Here is a 25,192-nt window from a genome sequence, read left to right on the forward strand (position 1 = left end):
TGCTTATTCCACGGAGGTCAAGAAAAGCGCTGGTAAGTGTCTACACTTGATTACCAGCGCTGGATCACCAGCGCTGGATCCTCTAAACCCGAGACAAAACGGGAGTACGGCCAGCGCTGCAAACAGGGAGTTGCAGCGCTGGTGATGCCCTGCAGATGTGTACACCTCCTAAGTTGCAGCGCTGTAACCCTCTCACCAGCGCTGCAACTTTGTGATGTAGACAAGTGGTGGTATGAAGTTGGCTTGCTCCACAACCTAGGAGACCAGAGATAACTTCTGGAAGACAGTTTTATAGGTATAACTAAGGAAGAAAGTGAGATTCTGATGTACCAATCAGTTTTCAAAAACATTTCCCCAGTTTACCATAATATGAGGGATGTTTTAATACCATATTTTGTGAATAGAATTCAAAATGTTGATAGTAGGCAACTCATTTGCAGTTCATCATAGAGTCATTATTTGTTTGCAAAGCACATCAATTGCAGTAAATTGCTATGCATATTACATGGCTCTTCAAAGTACTTTCTAACATTTTCAACAGAGCTTATTTAGAGCTCATCACAGACTCCTTTTCTGTTTCCAAATCGCATACATGGTAAAGAATTGCTAGAAGACAAGAACTGGTTATGCATATTATTAAAAGGGAACTGTTTAATACATTTTCTTTTAAAGTTTCTTAAATAGTAAAAATCATCTGTCTTCTTCATACATTAATTTAAGTGAGGTACTAACTGCATGATGAGAGAAAACTAAGTGATGCCAATTTGTAATATGCTAAGGGAAATAGAAAGTATTAAAACAAAGACTTCCTCTAAAAACATAAATCCCTCAACAAAAGGCGGGGCGTGGGGGAAGGTCCAGTATATTTGCATGCAGTGTTTCAGCTTTATATATTGAAAAACTTTTAAAGTCTATATTATATATAGAACTATTGTGAACCATTTCATTTTTCACTGAATTTCCCAGTTTTTGTACATAATTTTTATGGTCAATGAATATTTATAGGAACTGAATATTTATAGTTTTCTTCGGTGAAACAGAGTTTATTTGGAAAGTAGATTTTACATTGGTAGTAGGCAAACACAAGACTATATAGCCAATGTAGATATGTAGGCAGACAACCATATTTACCTATTCTCCTTCCCCTTCCTGTCCAGGTGCTTGACAAATCCTGCCACCACTTTTCTTTTTTTTTTAACATCTCTTTAATCTGCCCATTCAGGTCTATTCCTACTGCTAAAATCTTGTTCATTTTGGAGTGGAGACAGGTAGGAAGAAGTTGCAGACTGGCATGCCTATGGAAGCAGAGTTTATATTGTGGTGTATTGTTTGCACAGTAGCTCTGGTAGAGTTCATAAGCCATTGGGTGCCATTTTGTAGGCATAGATCTTGCTGGACATAAGTAAAATTTGAGTGAAAGGTTAATATTGTAAACAAAGGGGGACAGGCCATATGATTTGAGTGAATCTGTAAACAAGATTGTGCTAGAGAGAGTATCTCCAGGTCTAGTTGAGATAAGTGGGATGACTGATAAACTTGAAATGCAGATAAAGGAAGGACATAAACAACTGGTTCCTACATTACCCATACAATGTCCAAACCAATTAGATTCAAGAAATTCATATGTTAGTAGTTAGGGAAAAGTATATAAACTGTATGGTGTGTAACATAATTGGGATTGTGGTATCACCATGATCCTAAACCCCTTACATCTGGTCCTGGCCAGCATGAGCACAGATTTGTTACATGCCTAATAAAGTAACCTGAGTGATGAGCTGGAAATGAACTGAGTTTTTTGGGCTCCCAGGGAACCAGATGAAATGTTGTCCCAGAACTGGATGAGATGTTCTGGATAAGCCAAATGGAAAATCTCAACACATTTCAGACTCAGAATACATTTATGCACTCTATTTGACATGTGCTGGTCATGTTAAAAAGTCAGCCATATGCCTATTTGATAATATGTACAGCATTTTTCATATAGAAAATATCTATATATTTTATTATTACAGATAAACAACCACCAAATAGAAGATGATATGCACAGCCACAATTCACAAAAGAAAAAATAGGTGCAAGACTCACATAAGCAACAGAAATATATTACTCATTGAGAGAATTAGCATGTTTGGCAAGCCCAAGGAAAAATAACCCAATAAAGTCAGAGACCCGAAAGATCTGCTTCAACACAGACAACTATGACTTAGTTTAAAACAACATAAATCAAACCCTGAAAACATAAACGGTCTCAGGTTTTGAAATAAATGAAAAAAATATCAGCTGTGACCAAACACTTTGAAAAATGGTAATAAAAACTTCAGTCTCACACATTTTCAAAAATAAATAAATGAATATAATCATTTAAACAAAAAAAACAGAGCAATTCGTTTGCTCTGTTCTAGCCTCTTTTCATCACTCTAGCATCAGAAAAGGGCTGAAAGTTGGTGTGAACCAGCAAGCTAAAATTCTGGTTCTGTGCCTCTTTAGGGAGATAACAAGGGTGTGTTTGGAATGCAGTGTTCCCTGGTGATCCCCAGTTGTTATAATAGCCCTTGGGGGCCACTACCAGTTGGTGCAGTTTGAAGCTTTGAGGCTGCTCTAAACATTATTTAGTTAGTAACAGAGCAGAATTGATTTCATATATAGGGGTTATGCCCAGCATTTGTAGTCAAATTCAATCTGTGCAGGTAAAGATAAAATTTACTTAGTTAATACGAATAAATTAGATGACAAAATTACAACAAAATTATTGGGGCTCAAATCCGCTCACATTCAAGTCAATGGGCCTGGCTCTGCTTTCACTCTGGTATAAATCATGAGCGACTGCAGTGATGTTACATTAGTGTGAAACCACTAGAAGACAGAGGAGAATTGCACTCATGTTTTGTTAATTCACATTCAATTTATCTGTGCTAAATAAGTCATTTTAAATTTTCTATCAACTTTAAAGGTGTGGTCATGTTATCATACACGGTCATTCTCTAACTGTCTTCCTAACATTTCCACAACTGCTTTGGATAATGGATAAAAAATGCAGCTCTTTAGTTTCTGGATTTTAGCTAACAGCTCCTTTAGAATATGTTAGAAAAATGTAGTGCACCTGTGCTCCATTATTCACAGATTTTCTTAAGAAGAAACAGTGTATTAAATTGTGATGTTAAAAGTGAGATTATTCCCTGCCCACACTGTGCCAAGTCAGTCACTTTCATTCAATTCCTGTTAGAGTAAAAGCTAAGATAAAAATACAATTACTTTAATTCATTTACATATGTTTGATTTTGCAAAACATTAAGTATATAGCCTTGAAGTAAGTACTACAGGTGATTCTATAGTTTATGAAGAATTTGTTACATGAAAACAAAGAATAACACAGTGAAAAGCAAAAAATGTTTTTTCACCACTTAGGAAATGTAAAAATGTCTGTTGGAAACTTCTCTAATGGATCGTCTAGTACAGACTAGATGTGATTAACATTCAGTTACCTTGAGAGAGGAGTGTACAGTCTAGCCTTAAATAATTGGCTCCATGCAGGTATTGGTTACACAGGGCAAACCACTTTAAAAAGAAAAAGATATATTCTCCTACCAAAGTACTAACATCATTTCCATTAATGTTATGCCACTTGTGTTTCTTTTACATTTTTCAATTAGGATTCAGCTTATTTCTATACTTCACCCTTTTTTTTTTATAGCTATTTTCTTATAGTGCAAGAGATCAACACAAAACTAAAGATCCAAATCTTGCTAGTTTTACTCATATATGCAAGATTAACAGAAGTAATCTAGATAAGCATTCCCAGGGACACTTACTTTTATATTTTTGTGTCTCATTTGTTCATCATGTTTTTTTCTGACAGCTAATATGTAGCTAGAAAAGTATTTTATTGACTTTACACATTTCCATTTAAAATTGATGTATAGAGTTTAATATTGTTAACGTGATCCAAATAAATTAAACTATTTACAATTAAGCATGTATTTTTGATATACACAGATTTAATTTGGCACAGGTTTATTTATAACATTCTGAATTATTATGGTTATTTTTCAAAACACTACAAACATTTCTCTGGCAGCAGCACAGGAAATAAAAAGGTCCCATGAGTACTTTATTGTGCTGCTTGATAAATGTATGCTCTTCTTAGATTTCTAATAAAAACAAAGGTTGCAGAATTTTCTCACATATTAAATAAAAGAAATCAAAGGAAAAGCAACAGCATATTAACGGAGGTTGCAGAACTAAAAAGAAGTTTAAAAATCAGCTTTTTTCATGAATATTTAAGTATTATGCCTTCATTCTTTTGCAACATGATTATAAGATTGGTTTTGTTGGTCAAGTTGTGAAAAAAAATCAAACACATTTAAAGCACACAGGTTAAAATTGTAATGGGTCTTATTAATTGTGCCTGTAATATTCAGAAGTGTGTAATTCTGACATGCAAAATGGGCGGTTAGTAGGCAAATACTATGCTGTATGCAACGCAATTATTTTAAATTAATTTTATGAGAGCAAACAGGAACCCAAAAATGCTGCAAGTCCTGTTAAGGAGACTCATCAAAAGCATGTCACTAAATAGTTTAGACTTATTGCTAGATTTTATACAAAGACTAAATCAAAATATATTTTGTGTGGCACATATACAAAGCAGAAGGAAAGTGAAAACAAATTCATAAGCCAAGAGAGTATTGAAATAGCCTGATTCCTAGAATGTACTAACTGCTTTGGGAGTTGAAAACACTCAACAGTTTGCAGGCTAAGGCCCTAAATTAGCAAAGAAACTTCCAAGATCAGTTTTCTAAATGCTAAGTGATCTCCCTCTCAGACTAAATGAGTCAAATCTGTATGCTGAGCCTGACTTAGGCTACTGGCCCCTGGTGGTGGAAAGTTTGCCAGAGGATGGGAGCAGTGGAGCAGGCTGGCCACAATCTTCACTCCACTGTGGAGGACCAGAGTCAGCCAGCACAGACCAGAAAGATGTGAAGGGGTAGTGGTAAAATCCTGGCTTCACTGAAGTTAGTAGCAAAAATCCTATAGGCTTCAGCAGAGTCAGGATTTCATCTTGGAAAAAACATTAATTTGGTATAGCTCCTGGGCAGACCCTTCCAGCAGGTCATTTGTTATATCTGGACATGTCTGCCCTACTCTGCTGTAATATCAATAGGAGAGCAACAGACGTACTGTTACCACCCTCCTCCAAGGCTGATATTGTCCTCCAATGAATGCAGAAAGATGCAGGTTTTGCAACCTGCACCTTCCGAGTTTAATCAAGCTAATTATGTCTGAATAATGGAACAGATAACCACAATCTGGAACAAAACTGTGAAGCTGTGAGTTCCGAAGAGAGCCTAGAACATTTTCTTACAAGACGACTTATAGCCCATGGACCTCATACTATCCCCAAGAATTAAAATCACTTACCTCTTCTAGGACATCAGCAAGCTTACTTAGGATCTCTTCAGGAAGACTCTGGAATGTTGGAACACTGTAATATAAAATGGAAAAGAACTACTGTTTAATTGATAAAGTTAGTTTATTTCATAAAGTCAGTTAATCAACAAGGTTCCACAAAAGCCAAACAACTCTATTATTTAAAATCAATATGGACTCAATCTTGTCCTGTAATTCCTAACATCAAGACCAGAATACCAATTTTAGCTTAATAAGCATAACTCTTCAGGATTGATCATCATAAAAGCAGCATACACAGTAAATTCTTATTTTTCTCTGCCTCTTTGGTGTAATTTAGGCATTCAATGATTACAGGACAGTAAGCTACATGGAATAAACATTTTGAAGCTATGCCTTTCCTGTATAAGGTGAAATAGCCTCTAAAAAACATCATATTGGGAATCAGCTAAATGAAACTATGCTACAAACTCTTCCGAGTGGCTTGTCTTCTTGGCTGCCCCTTAGTGCAGTTCCTATGAAAACTTGAGTGAGCCACAACACCCGGGCCAAAGTTTTCAAACACGAGAATTAAATGTGGCTCCTAAATCTACATTTTGGTTCCTAAATAATTAAGTTGATTTTCAAAATTGCTGATCACCCAGCAGCTCCCAATTCATGTCAATGAGAGCTACTAGATGCTCTAAACTTTTGAAAATTAGCCCATTTACTTAGGAGCCAAAATCAGGATATAGGAGATGAAATGTTAGAGTCTTATTTATGTAAATCTTGGTTCTGATTGCCGAGCAGGAGGAAACAAAAACATTAAAAGGTTGGCTTATTCCCACTACCATTTGTAATCCCTGGGTCCTTGGTCGTGACCTGTCTCTGCTCCCATCACACTAGCTTTTCTTCATGTGAATCACGTTCACTTCAGAGTGAGCACAGAGATGTGTTCACATTGGGATTATGTTTTAAGTTATCTTTTAAACCACCTGAAATCAATTTCATATCATGTTTTTAAAGTGTTACAATTTAAACCCTCCCCCACCCTGCTATTCATTAACTTTGATTAACAGGATTTTCAAATGCTATTTTAGATTTAAACGTTGACACCATTGTAAAGCTTCGCTGATAAATATATTATTCTTTGAATTAAATGTCAATTTAAAATATTTTTATAATCATACTAATTGACATATTAGGCTTCTAAGTTCTCTTCAGTTTAACAATATTTTTATTAGAGAGGGCTAGTAGATGCTGTAAATGATGGATGAAATTCGTCCTGTGAAAAGGGCCTGTCCAAGGCCAATCATTTACATTCCACTTTAGCTGTCAGAACAGAATGTAGGTGGGAGATGAGTGGTGTATAGGCTTTGGGTGGGCCCTCTATACAGGGTAAATTGTACCCTAAATGAATTTGTCATTTTTGCCTCTGTAGATGTGGGTTCAGGGTTTTTTCAGATCACAGAAATAGAATCCTTCCATAGTGTAGAGAGACAACAGAAGCCCCTCTGCATCACAGAAACTCTCCACAAAGACTGTGCTGGGGGTTTGCTGGTAGGACAGCCACACATAGGTGTTTGTGCACTGACATGAGGCTCAGATTGTTTCCTGGCAGCCCCATATAGTCCAATGTGGAAAGTCAAAGGCTAATCCAGAGACGGCCCAGGGAGGGACCAAAGATCCCAAAGTCCTGGTCCCCAATTGTACTGTTTTGAGTACCGCAGCCACAGATTGTAGCCCACATTAGCAACCTAATGCTAGGGTAAGGGTGAGAGAGGCAGTGCTGCAGTTCTGGACTCTGAATCTGAGCTAGATTTCACCTCACTAACTGGTCAATAGTCCATCCATATAAAGTCTGGTTCTATGCAGGCAGTATAGATCCAGTCTTGAGAGGTGCTGACTGTTCTTGTTGCATATCAAAGTAGTTACAGGTACTCAGCACCTCACAGAACTGGGCTCCTGTGAGTCCTCAGTCCTGCAAGGGAGTGAAGCATCTGTAATTCCCATGGCTGTTTATGGGAGTTGTGGCTGCTAAATACTCCTAGGATAAATCCCCAAATTAACAGAAAATTAACACTATTTATGGTAGTTTATAATATGCACCATATCAAATAGTAACAGTATCATATTTGGGGCAAAATCTCCTTCTCATGTGAAACTCCCAAAGAACATTTTTGAGCATGTGTTTACCAGGATTTGTCCCTTTATGAGCTTAAAATTAATGTGTTCTATGACATGGTTTATAGTAAGTTCTTAAAGTAGACCGAAGCAGTCATTATTTATTAAATATTAGTAATATGTATAAATTAACTGTATTAATTACTAATTGAGGCACAACTGGCAACTTATTAAATCATGAGATAAATAACATGTACAATTAGTTCTTGTTCCAAAGCCTACTGAAATCAATGAGAATCGTTCCATTGAATTCAATGGGCTTTGGATCACTTAGAAACTGAAAGTAATTTCCAAAGGCTTTAGCAAAAATCTAAATATATGAATCCCATCCAATCTATAAAAATAATGATGCAAAAGTGGTCAGAGTAATTAAGTTATTACAGTTCCAGTAATAAATACATTTTAAAAACCCTTAAATTTGCCAAAATGTAAGTCCAAGCTTCTGTAATTCACGGTATTTTTTCTGCAAAACACTGTTTCCAATGGAGGTACACCGCTGATACTATACTGTGGACCAAAGTAAAGAGATGGGACAGAAATTGTGTGTTGCCTGGATCTCCATATATTACAGAAATTCATTATTTCAGCTTTACCAGTCTCACAAGAAGAATCAGAAAGAATGAACTGATAGAGTAATATTTCCTACAAAAGATAGCTGTCCAAAATTTTGCACTGTAAAACTCCACCTAAATCAGAATTAGGACAGAATTTAGCATACCACATTTTTTAATGAAAGTAATTTCCCTTCTAGGAAAACAGAACTATGTTACAATGAAGGTAATAGATCCATTACAGTCTAAGTTGTAGAGAAAAGAACTTTATGAAGCCTATTCCTTAAGCAAGTAAGAAAAATGGCTTTGTGTATGTTGTATCAGTCAAACAATCTCAGTGAACTAAATAGTCCTATTGTTGAAAGCTTAGGGCAGGGCTACACTTGCAGATGTAGAGCGCTGTGAGTTAAACCCACCTTCGGAAAGCACAGTAAGGAAAGCACTGCAGTCTGTCCACACTGACAGCTTCAAGCGCACTGGCGTGGCCACATTTGTGGCATTGGAAGCAGAGCATTATGGGCAGCTATCCCAGCATGCAAGTGACTACAACATGCTTTTCAAATGGGGGTGGTGTGGGGTGGAGTGTGTCAAGGAGTGTGTTGTGTGTATGTGGGCGGAGAGAGAGTGTTTTTTTGGGGTGCTGAGAGTGTGTCAGCATTTAAGTTCAGACCTCCCTCTCCCTCACCTGTCTCTCTCACTCTCTCAAAGGAAACAGTAAATGTTTGCTTTTTCTCGAAGCTGATAAGCAGCCGGCTTCTCTGAAATGGAGCTCTGAAAGGGCATTTCCGCATTCCTGCAGCCGATTTCACACCAATCTGGCCACTTGACTTAAGGTGATGATGGGATGTTTCCAGAAGCTGATCACAGCACAGTAATGCAACACCTCGTTCACACTGGTGCCGTGGCACTCCAGCGAGGTTGCAGCAAACGTTATTCCACTCGCCCGAGGTGGAGTACTAGCAGAGGTGTAGCTGCGGAGTCAGAGCGCTCTATGTACCTTGTCAGTATGGACGGGGAGTGAGCTAGGGCACCCAGGGCTGCTTTATTGCGCTGTAACTTGAAAGTGTAGCCAAGGCCTTAGGGTATTTAAACAAGTTAAGTTCACAACAGAAAAGGGTGAAGGAAAGAAAGAAATGTTTAAAGCTTTTTCATTGCAATGGAGCAGATAATTAGACAATTAGAAATGTTGACAAAGCACAAGTCCCAAATAAATTATATCCCAGAATTACAAAATTAATATCTTAGTAAACAGAAAGCCTTTAGAAAGGATTTATGATAGCTCAGAAAGGACCAGGTTGCTTCTAAATGACTGGGAGGGTGGCTATACAGTTAGCTTGTATTTACATTGTGGAAGATGCTCAGATATCACAATGATTGACAAGCTTATAAAAACTTTTTTATGAAACAGAATAGAAAAAAACAATTATTGATTTGTGAGCCTGATTTTATGAGGATGGCAATGTGAGATGAGGATACACTGATAAGGAACGAGATTATGAAAGTGAATAAAATTATGAAATGTGCAACATTATAAATGTATAACTCAGTATTGGATAATTAACTTGATACATAAGAAATCATGAATAATTTTTCCATTGATATTATCAATTGATAGATGAGGAAAAAACAATAGATGTAGTTGGATTTCAGGAATATTTTTGATACTATATTACCGGCATACTACAGATTTACTTACAAAGACCAATATTTTCAAGTATGAGCACCTTGAACATTAGACACCTGAACCCATATTTAGTCAACCATGTTTGAAATTTTTGGCTAAACTCTAAAAGAATAATATAGGCGAGGACTATGGCATAAGCAAAGAGATAAGAAAAAAAGTGGTCATGAAGAGAAAGATATATAGTAGAAAGATAATCACTGGGCTGATACAAGGCTTAATATTAATATTAATATTTTCTAACTTTTTACATATGTTTTCAGAAGACTGCAAGTAGAAAAAAAACTTATTTTGTTGATTGCTTAAAACCAGAGAAGGCAAACTCTGAAAATATGTAAAATGGAACAAACATTATTCTGGATGTAATGTTAATTTATAAACAAAGACCTGTTATCTTCAGAAAAAGAAAGATTAGAATGCAAGCTCGTAAAGTAAGATCTTAAATGGAAAGGCATCAGTTAGTGCTAACTAGGGGAATGGCATCTAGTTGAGGTCACAAAATTCAACACACTTGCAGAACCCAATCCCAACCTCTTTCACTTGCCTTTTTTCTGTAGATATTCTCCCCAGAGAGCAGGAGAAATTTTATATCCCTCTCCTTTCCCCCTTACCTCCAGTGTCTGAGGAGCTTGTGAAGGCCAAGGATCTTCTGAACCAGCTGTCTAGAAACAAATGGTACTGATTCTCCTCGGACTCCAGAGATGGGTTTCTGAACCACAAGGTTCTTCTTGGCCAGCCACATAGAAGCAAATGGACTCTCACCTCCCACCCCATGAACTCCTCCAGCAGGCTATCTCATCATTATAGCAAACTGGTAATGCTCATTCAGGTACATTCATGTTTTCCCCTGAACTATTCACCGTGAACACTATTGTTTCCAGTTGCCTTAGATAATATCACATTTTGTCAATATCTATGTTATTGCCTAAGTATTTCTTGTACTAAAAGTAGGAAATACTGCAGATATTGAGATGGTGCTACATAAGGCAAAGCTGGAATGCTCTTAGAAGTACTCACTCTATCTGTCCCTAATAAATGCTAATACTTGGTTAGGCTGATTCTTCATTACTTGCATACCCCAAAATCCAATTGAAATCATTGTTCAGAGAACAGAGATGGGATCCTGCATAGTAATTAATTTTCAGACTAGTGGTTAAGAACTGGAGCAGTGAAGTTGTACATAACCAGTTCAGATGTGATTTCAAAAGGTATGCAGCAAACTAATAAAGACAGCAAGAGAAGTACTTAGTGGTTATCAGTTCAAACATATCTATAGCAAAGATTGTAAGAGGCTATGGATCAGAGCTACTAATTCCATTTTTATGTTAAGATCATCAGTTTTAATTTCCTGGATTTTTAATTAAAACTGTGCTGGCTTGCACAGTTTTTACCCATTCCTCAATATTTATATTCCAAGTCCTGTAGTCAAAGATATTTATAGAAAATCTTTTATGTATCTTGTATAGGGCTTTTGGATAAGAGACTTTGTTCAATCCCAGGTCCAGATTCTCAGATGCTGAGCATGCACAACTTCCTTTGGCATCAGTTGCAGAAGTGAGAGCACAGCACTTTTGAAAATCCATCCCCTAGTGTCTGCTCTACATGACATCAGGTTACAATGTACGTGACCATTTTAGGCACCAATAACTGGGTATAGATATTGCTGCAGAGCCGACACTAGCAGACCTGGTGGACTGTTGATGCTTGAATATAAAATTCTGCGTGGGTACTTCAGTTCTGAACATTTAACACAGTGGTGGTGTGTGATTAAGAGTTACATTTACAAAACGACAGCTAAATCTGGGAAGCTGAGCAGGAGGAGCTGCAGCTTTTTATTCAGAAATGTCAGCATACGAAATGTTGGCATTGACAAGATGTTACACCTCTTCTGTATGGATTTCTACCTGGTTAGTTTTTTCATCATTCAAGACAGGAATTTGAAGGAAGGAAATGGAATTTTAACAAAAAATCTCAATAAACCTTGGTCTTTTACCAATGTGCAGATTATGCTAAACTTTGTCAAAATGATGACTGAATTAATAGAATAGACAGCAATTGTTGCCATTATTGAAGCTGTGATGAACAGCAATATTTGAATTCCCTTAGTCTCCTTGACCAAATGATTTTAGGTTTTAAGTCTGGGTATGCACAGAGAACTGAATTGATTGTGTTGGCTGATAATTTCCTCCTAGCGGTGAATGAATTCAAATGTCCATGAAGACATTTTGGTCCATCTGCTGTCTTCAGAACAATTAACCACAACATGTTGTTTGATTGCCAATACACCCTGCAGGGTAGACGGCTTCTCCATTAGCTGATCTTTTCTTTTGAAAAGATCCCAGGAGTAGTACTGTGCTACTACTCATCAGCTCTGAGGGTTTTTTAATATGGCATTCAAAAGATTTCTATTCTTTGGCCCCACCTGCTCAACACATCTGTACAAAGAAATCTTGGATTAGTACTGAGATGCAACACAGGGGAGGCTGAGGACATGCTTGTAGGTTGAGGAACAAAGGCTGTTTTGGCTCCCTTGTTTGTGACTTGGGTTAGGAAGACCAGATGTCCCGATTTTATAGGAACAGTTTTTGGGTCTTTTTCTTACAGAGGCTCCTACTACCCCCCACCCCCATCCTGATATTTCACATTTGCTCTTTGGTCACCCTAACCTGGGTTCATGTGGCTATCAAACTCCTTCTGGATGTTCTGATATCAGATACCTAAGATTACAATTTTTTTCTTTTGGGTTACTGTTACGTGCTCTGCACTGAAGTGTAGAATATAGAAGGCTGCTTGCTTTGTAGTGCCTACTACAGAAATCATACTACACCTTGCTCAGAGGGTGGCAATGGCTTCCATTTCATTCTGGGTGTAATTCAAAGTGCTGTTTTTGACCTATAAAGCAATTAAATTGTTTAGATTCCAAGAGACCACTTATCTCCCTTGTGGTGTCAAAGCAATTGAGATCAGCTCAAGCAGTCACTGCATAGTTTAAACTGGAGTAGGCTGGAAATAGGGTATTCTTCATAAGATACCCTTGACTAACTTCCCTTCTCAGTTCAAGAAAGAAAAAGTCTATTGACTTTCAAGAGCATGCTGCAAAACCTGCAAATCTTTTTTCCCTAAGCTTTTGAAAAGAGGGTACGTATAGCATTAGTGTGTACTACATATAGTCCTAGTGGGTTAATTACAAAAGGAAGACTTCATAATTTCCCATTGGTTTATATTGTAATAAATGCAATTGTTGTTACAATAGGTTCACCACATAGTTAGGTGCATTTTAAAACTCAAAATAAATCAATACAAGGAAATAAAATTGCAGTCTGTGCTCATTGCCTGAAACTAAATTTTTGTAGCCACACACTGGAATGAAGATCCAAGTCTCTTAAGGTGCTTATCCTTTCTTCATAGCATTGAAAGAGCTTTCCCCACTATTGCCAAAAGGGCATTGCCTTTCTGAGCTCAAAGACTTCAAGATAAATATTGCCGAGTAGAATCTGACACTTGATTTAGGTTACTGGCAAAAAACGACATTCTAAAGAACTCAAGCTAGAAATGCCATCCAACTGGCAGTTGTCCAGTTGTCTGCAAGTTGTGTCAAGGAATAAATTGCTGGCACAGTCATCATGATACATCATGGCCTTAAAATGAGAAGGAAATAACTTGAGCTGAACCTTACTCACTGAAGTCTGAAAACATACATTTATCGTGATATCCTCGGTCTAGTGTTCTGGAACTAGTGTATAAAAGCAGCACACTACACACAGTCTAGCTGGTCTCTGCACAGACCTAAAACTACCTTCTCCATTTTTACCTCTGTTCTTTTCAGATTTACTTTTTACCTGCTTACCTGATCTGCTTGTACAAAATACTTTTGAAAAATAATCAAGGAAGTTATCTGTAGAATATTGGCACCTCTTTCCATGGAAAATAGTCTTGTAGAGACTTAGGTTCTACTTTTACCTGGAGGACCAGATTCTGTCACCTTTACACATATTGTCTAGTATGTGTAACACGATCCAACAGAAATAAATGGGACTGCTTGCGGAGTACAGTATAACCCAATGCAAGAAAGGCAGATAGAATCAGGCCCTTATTTCCACAGCTGCTAAATTCTGTACTGTTCCATGTGGGACATTCTGTGTAAACATTTAAAGAGCCAATGTACATATTTGTAAGAAATTTGCATATAACTATACACTTCAGATTATGATCAGTACACCTCAGTTTTGGGTAGGATACGGAAATGTACAGATCATTGCAGCTATGGTGGATGGGAGGCTGGGTGGGTGCATCTGTGCTGGAGGATGTTTGTAAGTTCTAGGTAGTTGGGTGCATGCTGAGAGGTGTCTGGGGGATGCTAGAATGTCTGGGTTGGGTGGGGGCTGGGTTGTCTGGAGGCTGTACCTAACTGCTGGGGATGAGCAGAAGGTCATTTGGGGAGGAAGCCAGCTGGGGATGGCTAGAGGGAGCCTGGTGGGGATGTCCAGGGAAGGGGAGCTGGGGTTTGACCAGGGACTGGGTAGAGGTGTCTGGGAGGAGAATCTGGATCCAGGCCTAGTCCCCTTACCTTCTGTCACCACTCATGCTTGCTTTTGGATGCTCCTGCTGCCTTGAATTCTGGCTGCTCCTTCCCTGCTCTAACCTAGTAGCTGGAGCAGTAGCCCCTGGTAGCTGGCAGTAACAATTACAGGCCATCCCTACTGCCCTGCTTATAGGTCAATATCTCAGCCTAGTTGTGGGAATGTGTGAAAGGGCTGCCAAGTATGTGAGTATCACATGAGATATTTGACTCATGGCAGCCCTGTGTTGTCAAATGTCACACCATGAAATACACCATGGATATAATGAAACATGACTCCTCCTTTCTGTCAACGTCACAGATATTCTAGGAAGGGTGCAAGAGGGGAGGTAGTAAATGGGCACAGAATGGCAAAAACAACCCCTCAACAAGATGAATTAAGATTTGACCTGAGCTCTCCAAAGACGCCATATATACTCTATCACAATTATGACTGATAAGACAAGGCTAGTCTTCCTGCAGCAATTCTCAGTATATTTTACTTTGCTTATAAAGAAGCATAGAAAAAATACAAAGGAATGTGGGGCTCCTAAGCTCACACATTAATTACAGTTACATCAGGTTTGGGGGATCAGCTCAATATCACCACTTTTAGGAAAGGAGAATTTATTTGCTCTGTGATTGTCGCAGATAACCTGCCTGCTGTACTAAAGCTAAAATGGCACTAAAATCATTCACACTCATTCATCTTGAAGAGAATGAAAATGAAAAGGCTACAAAGCCTTTTAAGCTCTGCCAACCATAACATAGACATTACTCTGGTAAATAAACTACTTCCATTACTGAAAGTGATTCATACTAACTTTTCTCTCCAAAAACAATTACCTATGTATCTACTAAAGACTGTAACATGTAGAAAAGTGTGAAGGATGCAATAATTAGATGAGCTGCTGCATGAAAGGAAATGAGAGTGAAAGATTACATTCTTCTTCTTAGAACTCTTCTTCTACACTTTGCAGTGAAAAGATAATACCTAGATTGACAGATGGATTACAGTGGCCAATAGACAATGTGTTGAACAAATATTGATCATTAAAGCACACATATTTTATTATAAAAGCAGTGTGCATTGACTAGGGAACAAACATTGTTCCCCTTTCCACAGGCAAAGAGGACCCTGACAGCAGCTGAATCAATGTGGTTCAATCGTATGCATGTCTGTATGGACCAGATATGAGGAGTTTATACAGAGTCATTGAGGCATTTAATTATTGTGGAAGAGAGTTCTGTCAGGGGTTCAAACACACAGTATTATTTTGACTGCATTGACGATGAGGTAAGCTAGGGGAAAGGTCAGTGGATTCACATCTATGTCGATCTGATGGTCATTTCACCACATGGAAGGGATATTCAGTTATCACAGGGCAGATGTTGTAATACTAGACTTTACTTTTCAAAGCACGAGTTAATGTGATTAATCATCCTATTTTGGTCAAAAGAGTTCTAACTTTTAATAGGCCACTCAGGTATTCTCTTTTGTCAGAAGTTAATTTTGTTTTTCTTCCTGAGTCTGTCTTTCTCTCACCCTGTCTCTGCCTGACAGTGGCTCATTATGAAAGACAGCCCTCTCTCTACATCTCATTTTGAAATCCTGGGGGAGGTAATGCAATTAAATAAAAAAACCAAACAGCTGCTATCATGTCCAAAGGGGGAATAATAGGCAGGTATATAAACCCATTAATCTGTTTTTCATGCATTTCATGTCTAATAATCAAGAAAGACTATTTCTGAGTAACGGTTAGAAATTCCCAGGAGCAGTCTCTTTAGTAAAAGGACAGCAGTTTTCAAAAGTATTGATCACAATTTTTGGATGCCCAATTTAAGACACCTTTCTTGTATGCCTTTCTTTTTTGCAATCATCACATTTCAAAAGTCAGTCATAAACCATTTTTTTCCTGTGGCCCAGTATAATTAGCTGCTATTGCATCAAACTGAGTTTATCTTTTAAATGCTTCATAAATAATCAAGGCTAAGTAAAATTAAAACCATGGGTAAAATGGTTTTAAAAGATCATAAAGGAATTCGGTGCTGAAATCACACTGAGATCTAATATGTCAGGCATCTAACTCCTTTAGGCACCTTTGAAAATCCTGGTACAAAAAATGTTAAAACGAGGATGCAAAATTGTATTAGATTAACGAGAATTCCTTCTTATGACACTGCAGTGAACCAAAACAAACACCACCACTTCTTTCTAGAAATAGATTAGATAATGTCACGATGTGCTTTGATTTATCTCCTTAGTATCAGTGGATGCTAAAACTATACAGGAAAGAAATTTTCCTAGGATTATTTCTAATTTTTGTACTTAAAAAGTCATTAAAGAGTGGTTAGTATTTTGGAGGCACAGTGCATGTAAGTTTAAAGAAATGATAAGTTATATGTATTTGTGGACCATTTCTTGTTTCCCAAAATTAGATGCTCAGTTTAAATTGGTTTAAGATATTGTCAATATCTAATCTCAGTCTAACAGATATATCTACTACACTTGACAGTAAATTGCCATAATAACATCTGTTTTGTGAAGACAGTGACAATATTATTTCCACAGTGCACAGAGAAGCTATTTGTCATGCTATTTTCACTGCTCTAATACTATCCCCGTGTTGTTGTTGATAGTTATATTTTGCTTTTCCAATGTCACTGAAGGTATATTTTCTATCAGTTCATCAAGCATTTTTTCCCCAGAATTATATATATAGGAACAATGTCTTGAAAAATGTAAATATATATATCACAGTTGTGGACTCAGACTCAAAAGTACTGCAAAGCCGTTGAAACCAAGGTGAGTTCCAAAGGGAGCTTCAGTTTGGTTTAACACTTCATAGGATCAGACTCTTCATTTGAAAAAAAAGTAAAAATATCTCCAGGAAGTTCTGGTAAATCAACTGACTATATTATTGGTAAAGCACATGTGAGAAAAAAAAGTGTCTCTATATTTTCAAAATGACTCCAAGAATGGTCAGAACAGCATGTTGCAACAATGAATGAGAAAATAATACTCGGAACATGCTTTGCACAGTTGTAACTATTCTTATTAGGGAACAACACATAGAGCTTGTATGTGTTATCCTCAGTTTACCAATTGTACTACATGCTGAATTGCCAGAGAACTAGTTTCATGAATGAACTTGAGTTTCTTGCGCACTGAACTAGAACATCTCATGCTAATTAAATGCCATGGGTTGGGTGACAATAACAACTCTCATAAAAACACAAGCCCTTTAGATCTATGTAACATCACTGGTAATGGCCTTAGAGGAAGCTACTTGGTACATTCCTCACCAGACAATAGTTAGTTTTATATAGTTACAAAGAAAAGAGGTGTAAAAAACCAAGACGTTCCTTGTTCCTTTCCATTGCACTACAATAAAGCAACCAGATTTCTGTAGACTTATCCAAAAAAAAGCAGATGCTAATATACACGTTTGTTCTGTATCCCTAGAAAGCCTAACAGATGTGTTGAGAGACCCTTCTGCCTACACACTGTCTTTGTGAAAGCAATGAATATTTCAACAGGTGTTGCAAGATATCCAAAAAACCATTGCTAGAAATAATTACTATGCCACTAACCTATCAGCAGAAATCAAATGCATCCTCTTAAATTTCTAACCTGCACCATGACAAGGACATCTTAAACAGTGTGCTTTAATAATTGATCCTTGCTTTGAGATACAGAAAGAATGCTGACTTCAAGATTTGCCCTAGGCAATAATATACTGGCAGCAAGTCCCTGACTATTTGAAGAATAATGTCAGTGTCTTTGCTGTGTGCTCATTTGCTGGTTTTAGAGGTAGTGATGGAAAAGATATTACTGACCTTTAGGTTGTAATTCAGGACATTTACCTTGTGTGACTTTTTTAAAACTAACAAATGATTTGTCTTCTTAATTCACTGCTTAAAACTGCTTTTATTAGTATTATTATTGGGACAGATCCTACAGACTCTAATCTTTACACAGAGAAAACTCCACTTGAATGAAAGCAGACTTTTGCCTGGATGAAGACTGAATAAAGACTGCTGGATGTGGTCCATTTAAAAAATCAATTTATGGTGTACAGCACCTTTTATACAATTCGCAGCACTTTACAGAATTATGAGTTCTCACACAAATCATTATCTCTTATGGAAGGAGGAAAATTATTGGGGAAACCAATTAATTCTGCTTGCAGAGAGAGGTTTGTAAGATGGGCCAATAGTGTGTGGCCCTCCAATTACATCTTTTCTATGTTATTCCCCAGGAATTGTTTCAAAATAGATAATCAAAGAGCAGTGCTGCCATTGGCATGCTACCCATGTCTGAATTCTTCCTCATGTTGACAAACAGTTCAGGAGTTAATGATGAAATTGTAGACATTAAATCACACTGAACTATCAAATAGAAATTCTGTAGCTGATGCTGTTTAGGGAGGTTGATCCTTAGCTATACTCAACCTCTCTGGATGGACACCACCTGCCAAATGCCAAGAAGCCTCAGTAATGCAGTGTTTTTGGGCACTTGAAGAATGGGAGGGAATTAGAAATAGGTGGGAAATGATTTTTCCATGTGGTGAAAATGTTTGTGATTTTGAAAATTTTCCGTTCCGCATCAGGGCAAAACTGAGATCTTTTTATCAAAAATGAGAGAGACAAAAACCAGCCCCCACAATCCAAAATAACCAGTGCTATGGCAGTTAGGACACTCAGCTGGGATGTGGGAGATCCAGGTTCAAATCACCACTTTGTGTAAGTAGGACCAAGGACTTGAACCTGGATCACCCTTATTCCAGCTGAGTACTCTAATACCAGGCTACTCAGTGGCAGGTGGTCAGCCTGGATCTGAAAACCATTCAATGAAAGTATTTTCAAATCTGGTACATTCCTGTAAAAAGTTTAAGTTTGATCAAAACAGCATTTTCTGACAAAACATCTGTTTTGCTAAAAACATCCTGACCAGATCTAGTGTGAATACTTCTGCTTTGGCTGCACTCCCCCAGTCCTTTTGTGTATAAGGTCAACTTGGCCAGTATCTGTGCTACTCTAATCTCTTCTGTGCTGTAGAACTGATAAATGAAATTGTTTTCAGTTGTTCACTTTATTAATGTAACTTCGGTTCACCATTCACTACACTTGCCTATACTGTAACTTCTGTTCCATATTGTAATTCAAACCCCATTTTAAAACACTCACTCCATTTTGTAAAAGCTTCCTCCAACCTTCATTTTTGCAAACCCTGCTGTAATCTTATTAGTTTAGTTTAGATGTGTGAATGAGGTATGTATGAATGATGGAATCAACCTCCAGCCCCAGCCTGTCCTGAAGAGATAAAGTTCAAATACCAACGGCTGAAGACCTAGACAACAGCCCTAAACAAAGTAAGAAGCATCCACCCTAAAAAGAAAAGGACAACAGAACAACAGAAGGAAGATCAAAGCCAGGTCCAAGGCTGAAAGTCACGCCTGCAATTGATGGGTGATCAATCTAAACCCAGAGGCAGCGTGACACAGCAAGACCTATAGACTTTGAATCCAAACTAAAAGCCTATAAAAAAGAAGGGTGAAATGAGAGACTCTGGGTAACATTCTCCTGCCAACATGGAAGAACATCGGTGCCCGCCCAACAGAGATCCAGCTCAGCCTTGTGCCCAGCTTTCCTGGCCAGTTAGCTGCCACAAGCTACGAACCCAAGCTGCAAAATCAAGCCATGAACTTAAGCTATCTTCCGGACTGGTAACTATGCAGCAGCTGCAGAACACCTGATGAATGTGGGTGTGTGTGTGTGAATGTGTGTATGTGCGTGTGTATAGGTATTAGGTATAATGTGAATGTGTGTGTGTGTGTGTATAGGTAATAGGTATAATGTGTGTGTATAAGAATTAAGATATTAGTTATTAGTCATAAATTGTTATCATAATAAATGTGGCATCTTTGCCTTGTCCCCTTTAATAAGATCCTGCTGGTTTTTACTGGTCTAGTATAATTGGTACAACATTTTGGTGGAGAATAGCGAAAGGGGGATTATTGGTATTTTTGCCTCACTTATTGTAAACCAATCTGTGTGCACACAACCAGCTCTACAGAGCACGGTTCTATTCTTGGTTAACCAAAACCTGCTGGCCCCCGTGTGGGTAGCAGGAAAATAAAGAGCTCTTAAAATTGTTAACAAAACCTGCTGGCCTCCGCGTAGGTAGCAGAAAACATAAAATTGTTAACAAAATCTGCTGGCCTCCGAAGAGGTAGTAGAAAAAAAAATATATATATATTTTGTTAACAAAACCTGCTGGCCTCCGAAGAGGTAGCAGAAAGAAAAAAAAAATCAAATCAGGGGCAACAAGAGGGTCTCAGGGACCAGACAGTGCTGCTTGCTGAACCTTCAAAGATATGGGCACAGTCCTTGGACTGAACAAGCCCTTGCAGATATCTGCACCATTTCGGACCTAGAGGATAGGTTGGCCCAATATATCCTCATATGTAAACCCTCAAATGCAACAAAAAGAGACGCTGCGGGGATCTGGCTGCTGTGGGAGGCTTGTAATGACAGCTACCTCCACCTAACAGCCTGTAAAAAGGAAAAGAAAAAAAAAAAGGAACATTTGAGACCCCAGAAGGGGTAGACTTTTGGGACCCCTCTGGAGAGTGGGAAGGGGAATATTTGAGTAGATTCCTCCTCCCAGGGCCAAAATGCCATTGCAACAGTAACAACAGTGCCTGCTTCTGCCTCAGACCTCCAGGCCATGGCAAAGTGGCTGGGAATTTTAAAATGAAAAAAAAAAATCTAAAGTCACAAAGAAATGAACCACCTAATTAGCATTTGTGCAGCCCCAAGTACCAAACACACTGTGGCAAAGACTGAGCAGGGTCTGCCATGTGGGAGCACTGTGCTAATTTGTTTCTAAGCTTCTATTTTTCAGGTTCTGAACCAGAACATCAGGAGAGCTGGTACCAGTTGAAGAGTTATAAAATACCATGGTTATAGTGTCGCGACAAAATCTGTGTTCAGTGTTCTGTGTTGCAAGTTCTGTGTCTGTCTCTAGTGGTGTGTGTTCAGTGTTCTGTGTTGCATGTTCTGTGTCTGTCTCTAGTGGTGTCCTGTGCTAACATTGGGTCCAGAAACAGAAAGAAAGAAATACTACACTAGACAGGACAAATGTCTTTTCCTCTCTCTACTTCCCCCAAGTCCATCCAACTTAGCAATCACCACTTGTGTCCAAAAAAACTTTGGTCCCCAGTGCATCAGGTTTATTTTTTGTTAGGTTATCTAATAGTCATTTTGTTGTTAATTTTTGTTATTGATACATTTGTATTGTTAGTTACATTTGCTTATGTTGTTAATTCCACACTTTCCTCTATGCACTCTGGTTCTACTCCCCCAAGCTCTAAAGGGTAGTTCTTGGGCCCTCATAACTTGTAAAACCTTGGCCCATAATTGTAAGGCCCCATCTTTCAGGTCCCCAAAAACCTCTTGAAAACAACTGTTACAAATAGGGGATTCTGCAACATTTTAGCAACAAAATGTTAGTTTAAGTCCTAATCAGCTTAACCTTGCATGACAACTGTGGTCCTCCTACAAAATCTTATTTGCTGTGTGTGCTTAAAAAGGTCCTGACTTCAGTAACTTTTATTATTTGATGGCTATTGCTGCATCAAACTTGGTCCTCATTTTACTTGTCAATGTACCCAATGATTGTAATGGTTTTATTGTATTCCCAATTATTATAACTATAATTGTTTTTATTTATGTGTAGGTTATATCTGGTGTTTAGTCAATTGTAATAGGTTTAGTTATATTCACCTAGTTATAATTATTTGGTTTGTTTGCAACAGATCACCTTGCCCTACAATGTCAACCTATTAGTAATCCTAACTGTTATGTTGGTTCTGCCTTAAAACAATTACATAAAGTGTGACCCATTCAATGCCCCTGGATTGAAGGGTCAAAAGGGGGACAATGTAGAACTGATAAATGAAATTGTTTTCAATTGTTCACTTTATTAATGTAACTTCTGTTCACCATTCACTACACTTGCCTATACTGTAACTTCTGTTCCATATTGTAATTCAAACCCCATTTTAAAACACTCACTCCATTTTGTAAAAGCTTCCTCCAACCTTCATTTTTGCAAACCCTGCTGTAATCTTATTAGTTTAGTTTAGATGTGTGAATGAGGTATGTATGAATGATGGAATCAACCTCCAGCCCCAGCCTGTCCTGAAGAGATAAAGTTCAAATACCAACGGCTGAAGACCTAGACAACAGCCCTAAACAAAGTAAGAAGCATCCACCCTAAAAAGAAAAGGACAACAGAACAACAGAAGGAAGATCAAAGCCAGGTCCAAGGCTGAAAGTCACGCCTGCAATTGATGGGTGATCAATCTAAACCCAGAGGCAGCGTGACACAGCAAGACCTATAGACTTTGAATCCAAACTAAAAGCCTATAAAAAAGAAGGGTGAGATGAGAGACTCTGGGTAACATTCTGCTGCCAACATGGAAGAACATCGGTGCCTGCCCAACAGAGATCCAGCTCAGCCTTGTGCCCAGCTTTCCTGGCCAGTTAGCTGCCACAAGCTACGAACCTAAGCTGCAAAATCAAGCCATGAACTTAAGCTATCTTCCGGACTGGTAACTATGCAGCAGCTGCAGAACACCTGATGAATGTGGGTGTGTGTGTGTGAATGTGTGTATGTGCGTGTGTACAGGTATTAGGTATAATGTGAATGTGTGTGTGTGTGTGTGTATAGGTAATAGGTATAATGTGTGTGTATAAGAATTAAGATATTAGTTATTAGTCATAAATTGTTATCATAATAAATGTGGCATCTTTGCCTTGTCCCCTTTAATAAGATCCTGCTGGTTTTTACTGGTCTAGTATAATTGGTACAACAATGCCTTAAAGTTGTGGGTATATTATGGTCCTGTCAACACATCAAAGTCACTCCATTTCATAAAATCAGCACTGACTGAGACACTCAGGAAGTCCACTCAAATGTGGTGCCAGGGACATTGCCAGAAAAGGAGCAGCTTAGATGCACCGGAGTTCTGCTGCTAAGAGAACCATGGATGGCTTGGGATTGTGAGGCAGTGCAGAGACATGCTGCCGCCATGTAAGTAGCAGCTTTACATCTATTTCAGTGGATACCCTTAGTTTGGGGAAAACAGTAGGAAGTCTCTCCAACTCTCTTCGCCCTTTTTTTCTTTTAGATATAATTGGCATGATCCCATACTCCAGTTGTTCTCAAACTTTTGTAGTGGTGATCCCTTTCACACAGCAAGCCTCTAAGTGAGACCCCCTCTTATAAATTAAAAAACACTTTTTATATTTAACACCATTATAAATGCTCGAGGTGAAGCAGGGTTTGGGGTGGAGGCTGACAGCTCATGACCCCCCAGGTAATAACCTTGCAATCCCCTGAGGGGTCATGACCCCTCGTTTGAGAACCCCTGTCATATGGTTTATATTCCTGTAGAATACATTTCATCCCTTCTACTGAGTTAAAGGAAGTAGAAGAACAATTTGCTTCTCTACTGCCTGTAATTACAATATTTTTTTATCCTGTCAGTATAATCCTTATTGATCAGGTGTCTAACATTATCAGTGGACAGTATGCCTCCATTGTGTTACATTATATTTCTAGTATAAGAAGTTTAAAGCAACAACAACAAAGAAAAAGATTATGTCATAGTTTCTATTAAAGAAATAATTGGATAAGCTTAGGGTATTCAAAATAAAGTTTGCAAATTCAATTGCTTAAACACAATTTAAATACAGCTACAAAACATTATAAATAAATAAATAAGCAAACAAATTGTTAACTGGAAAAATATATGTAAGAATGCCTGAAATGCAATTTAAATTATGAAATGAAACTTTCCATTCATCTAGCATCATCACTTTTCCAAATATTTACTTATTCATTGCTTTCAAAATGGATAATTTATTTAAAAGACATGAAGAACATCAGTTTTCACTTGGGTGCATTGCATCCATTTTGCCTAGACCAAGTCTGCCATCCCCCCCCTTGAAAGCAAAAGATGTATAATTTTAAATTCTACCCAGTTCATGTTATTTTTCTCCATGACCTCACTGACGCCAGCAACACAGCTCTTACATTGTTTTTATTACACAGTTCTGATATTAACACATCAAAACCAAGCAATTGAGAACTAGATATAACTGACTATGATAATTATTAGAGACACTTTGAAATCAAGCAATTCTGTTTAGAGTTAATGGATTATTAGTCTACAGATTACAAAACACAAGTGTATTTCATAAATACCACTCAGCATATGCAACTACTATTTCAATCAATTTCTTTCTGGCTGAGCAGACTAAGAGAAGACTCTTCGATGTCCATTTATATTGCTTTTCCTTGGCTGAACCTTGAAAGCTTTTCCTCTTTTTTTGTTTGTTTGTTTTTGTTTCCAATGCGTGGTAGAACCTAATTTGAGAGTTCTGGAATTTTTAATAGGTATTTCTTCAGTATGAATCAAGAAGGTTGATATTTACATAGGGAGACAATAAACATAGTAGGTAGCAGTTTAAAAAAAAAAACAAAAAAACCTCCTGTTGCAGATAGGATGTAAGCAGAATGCAAACCTGATTCTGAAATTACCTCCAAGTGCTTCAATGAAGCATACATTATAGGGACATTGATTTACAAGGTAAGTAATTACATTCACTTTTCAATACTGAATTTCTGGCTTTGCATGGGTGCTTAGTGGTCTAATTTTTAAATATTCCTCCAGGCCTATACACCAGGGGCTATACGCCAGGCTTTTTTATATACTAGTATATAATTTGGGGAAAAAAAGAGTCATATCGTATACTATA

The 25,192-nt window shown here is 37.8% G+C and overlaps 1 protein-coding gene across 2 annotated transcripts in view; it reads right to left on the bottom strand.

The window, feature by feature from the left end:
* Positions 1–25,192, bottom strand: part of PRKG1 (protein kinase cGMP-dependent 1) — an 886,438-nt gene that overhangs the window by 242,181 nt on the left and 619,065 nt on the right. For both annotated transcript variants that reach the window (XM_050959422.1, XM_050959421.1), the window contains exon 5: positions 5,419–5,482. In XM_050959422.1, the coding sequence (XP_050815379.1) occupies positions 5,419–5,482 (64 nt within the window). The remainder of the gene's footprint in view (positions 1–5,418; positions 5,483–25,192) is intronic.

This window comes from Gopherus flavomarginatus, chromosome 6 (assembly GCF_025201925.1).
Source record: "Gopherus flavomarginatus isolate rGopFla2 chromosome 6, rGopFla2.mat.asm, whole genome shotgun sequence".
Lineage (NCBI taxonomy): Eukaryota > Metazoa > Chordata > Testudines > Testudinidae > Gopherus > Gopherus flavomarginatus.